The 3150-nt window shown below is 47.1% G+C and overlaps 1 protein-coding gene across 1 annotated transcript; it reads right to left on the minus strand.

Annotated features, from left to right (window-relative positions):
• Positions 1 to 453: 453 nt before the first annotated feature.
• On the minus strand, positions 454 to 2352 carry TEOVI_000291900 (RF-1 domain containing protein, putative; the record flags this gene model as incomplete). Its single annotated transcript, XM_067225913.1, has 1 exon — positions 454 to 2352. The coding sequence occupies one exon, from the start codon at positions 2350 to 2352 to the stop codon at positions 454 to 456; it is 1899 nt and encodes a 632-aa protein (XP_067082014.1).
• Between the last annotated feature and the right edge of the window lie 798 nt (positions 2353 to 3150).

A 3150-nucleotide genomic window follows, 5' to 3' on the forward strand; every position in this document is an offset into this window, starting at 1 on the left:
GAATAGAACAGCAACAGGATCCCCTCCTGCTCCTCACTCCTCCGTAACGGCAGAGGGGATGAGGGTGGGTACAGGCATAATTTTGAAGCGCGGCGCAAAACAACGACTGAAGCGAAACGAAAAAGAGAGGGATGTACATAACACCAGGCGGTTGAAGGATGATAACAGTTGTTACAACACCCAGTACTAACGGTGCCAACACTGACCCGTAAGCGCATGCAAACAGATACACATTGGGTTGCAGAACGCATTTCCCCCTTGCACCATTCCCTCATCTGCTCGGTGCATGAGCACATATGCCCGCGCAGATCTCATTTCGACTGACCATCAGGACTTCATACTAGCTCTGCACATGCACACAAGTGTATCACTGTCTCTGCAAAGTTAGCTAACTGAAATAAAGCCTCGTAGACCAGGTGTGCACCGCAATGTATATTAGTAATTCGATACCATCTATGAGGAGGCAGCGGCCGCCGCCTCACGAAACAAATACAACATACCGTACAGCAACCCCAGTTCTGCGCCAGGCAGCAATTTCTTGGCAACAGTGTCATTTACCAACTCAACAATCTCTTTGGGGACGGGGCCCACCATCCCATCACTTCCACTACTACCGTTTCCATTAAGAGTGGACTGTACGACAGCAACTAATTCGCGTTCTAACCCTTCCGGCTTGTGCTGCTTCGCGAGTTGTTCGTTGTAATGCTGACGCCTTGTTTTAGCCAACTTCTCGGTGGCAGCCTCCCGATTGTTGAGTGCACTGCGAGAATCTTGTGCCTCTGCGGTATAAGCCGCATCGCCATCAATAGACAACTTTGCGATAATTTGGGTCTCCGAAACGTTAACGGCCTGTCCACCAGGTCCGCTAGACCTCGCCGTGTCATACTGCACCCCCGTCCTGCACGTGTTTCCAAACAGAGTTGAGCTTACGTGTGGATACACAACAGTAAGTTTAAAGGAAAACATTTTCTCTCCTTCTACAGATTTCCCTGCAAGATATAAAGCAGCACACAGCCCGTACGGACCAATAAAAGTTTTGGGCACCTCACCGGAGGGAGCGACGATGACATAACGACCGGCAGCCACATGCTCTAAAGTGAAACCCATTTCACTCACAAGAGGTCGGAGCGCTTCCGCATCATCCACCGCAACAAGCGCATCATAGTTTGCATGTGGAACACGACTCAAGTAAAAACGGCGGACCACTGCCATGAATGCTTTCGCTGCTGCACCATCCTGTAACATAGCTGACTTCCAAGCAGCGTCTTGCTTCTGTTGGTGAATTCCCTGCAGCATGTTAAAGGCATCCTCAGCTGCATCCTTAGCGGCATTTTGTTCAGTATCACACAGCCGTGCCACGTCACTACAGAGAAGTGAAAATTGAAGAAGTGGATCCCGCTTCCTGAGTCTGTCAAGTTTTCGTTGCAGCGACCGTAACATATCATCCTTCTCCTTTAGCTGCACTTGCAGGGCCTCGCTGAGCTGACGGTCTTGCGCCGCATTATCATGTTGAAGTCGCTGCACTGCGTCTGTCAGTTTCTCATTTTTGTGCCTTACCTGTCTCCATTCTTTTTCATGTTCTTTCAATTCCATGTTTTCAGAATTGAGAAGCATAACATCTTGTTCCACTCGACGCAGCTTTGACCGGAGACTAGCGTCTGTCTCACGCAACTGTTCAACCTCTTTCCTCAACTTCTCAAGATCTGTTTCAGCAGCGAGGAATTTACTACGATAAGAATTTTTCTTTGCCCTTATCGAGGAGAGCTCGGCGAAAAGCTCCTCAATCTCGGGTCCCAAGTTAATTTTCTTCAGTTCGTCAATGGTGGGTCCGGCAGCACCCCCCGAGATTCTCGCGGAGCCGGCTGCTGTCGATTCATTAGACGACTTTATTTTTGCCTTATTTTCCCTTTCAGCAGCCCCAGACATGCTGCGGATTCCATTCGCCTTTGGAGGTGTTTGTTGTTGCTGCTGGCTGGAGTTGTTAATCACCACCTTCTCCAACATTTCAATATTTTTCTGCGCCATTTTACCAATCCCCGGGACCTTCCCAAAAACCTTTTGGAACTCGAGTGCCTTTTTCATCAGCTCCGCTTGCTTCTCAGGGGACTGTTTATTAAATATTTCTTGAACTGCCTTCAACCTCTGTTCGTCAAATCCCGGTGGCAATCCACCTGCACCGCTAAACAGCCCTGACCATCCTTTCCCTCCAACTTCCCCTTCTTTTCCCGAATCCCCACGACCCCCGGCACCACCGCTGCCCCTTCCACTCATTCCAAAAAAAGGTCGGCATCCCAACATTTGAGAAGAAGAATTTGAAAGAAGGCCACGCACAAGGCGGCGCTGGCGATGCATGTCGCAACGATAAGTGGCGCTTTGAACTATACACGTAAGCTTATGTTCACTTTTACGTTAACTACAACGATATCCTTTGAGCCTATTCCTTTTCACCACACTTGGTAAAGTCAGTTGGCCTCCAAACGCTCTTGGTTCTTCTTCCGCTAACGTTATTATTTTGCTTATGTAAACCACCGCGTGCACTGGCAGCACAATGCACGAATCTCGTCACTGCAATGTGTTGCGTTACCTACACCGGTTAAATAAAACTAGCATGCAAAAGACAAAAGAAAAAAAGGAAAAGTGCAATGGAACCTCTCAAAATTTCGTACTCGTCAGAAACTTATTGCTGATAACCACAAATCAACGAAACACCATTATAATTCGTATTAACCTTATCTTACGCTTACTCTGCGTCATATCACTGCTGTGTCCAGCAGCTTCATCATTATCTACCTACACAAATGTAAAATAAAACAAGCATATCTGGAAGTAGGGGAAAATATACAACTACACCATCACCGTAGGCAAATAGTGCGGTGGTATTTCGCATCGATAAGAAAAAAAAATTTCCAAAAATGACGAGACGTGGTGGAACTTCCATTAACCTCCCTTCTTCCCAACAATGATTTCCTCCCCCACCTTCCACCAAAATATATATATATATATATAAAGAAACACCAAAAACAATCTAGACGAGGCAACCACGCATATATTGCCTGTAAAACATACGAGACGTCTCCTTGAGTAACGCAAGCCAAAGTTGCATCGCGTTTAAACTACATGGTGAAGAAAACCCATCCATTCCCACTCCAT

The sequence above is a fragment of the Trypanosoma equiperdum genome, assembly GCF_001457755.1.
Source record: "Trypanosoma equiperdum strain OVI genome assembly, contig: ctg_634, whole genome shotgun sequence".
Taxonomy (NCBI): Eukaryota; Euglenozoa; class Kinetoplastea; order Trypanosomatida; family Trypanosomatidae; genus Trypanosoma; species Trypanosoma equiperdum.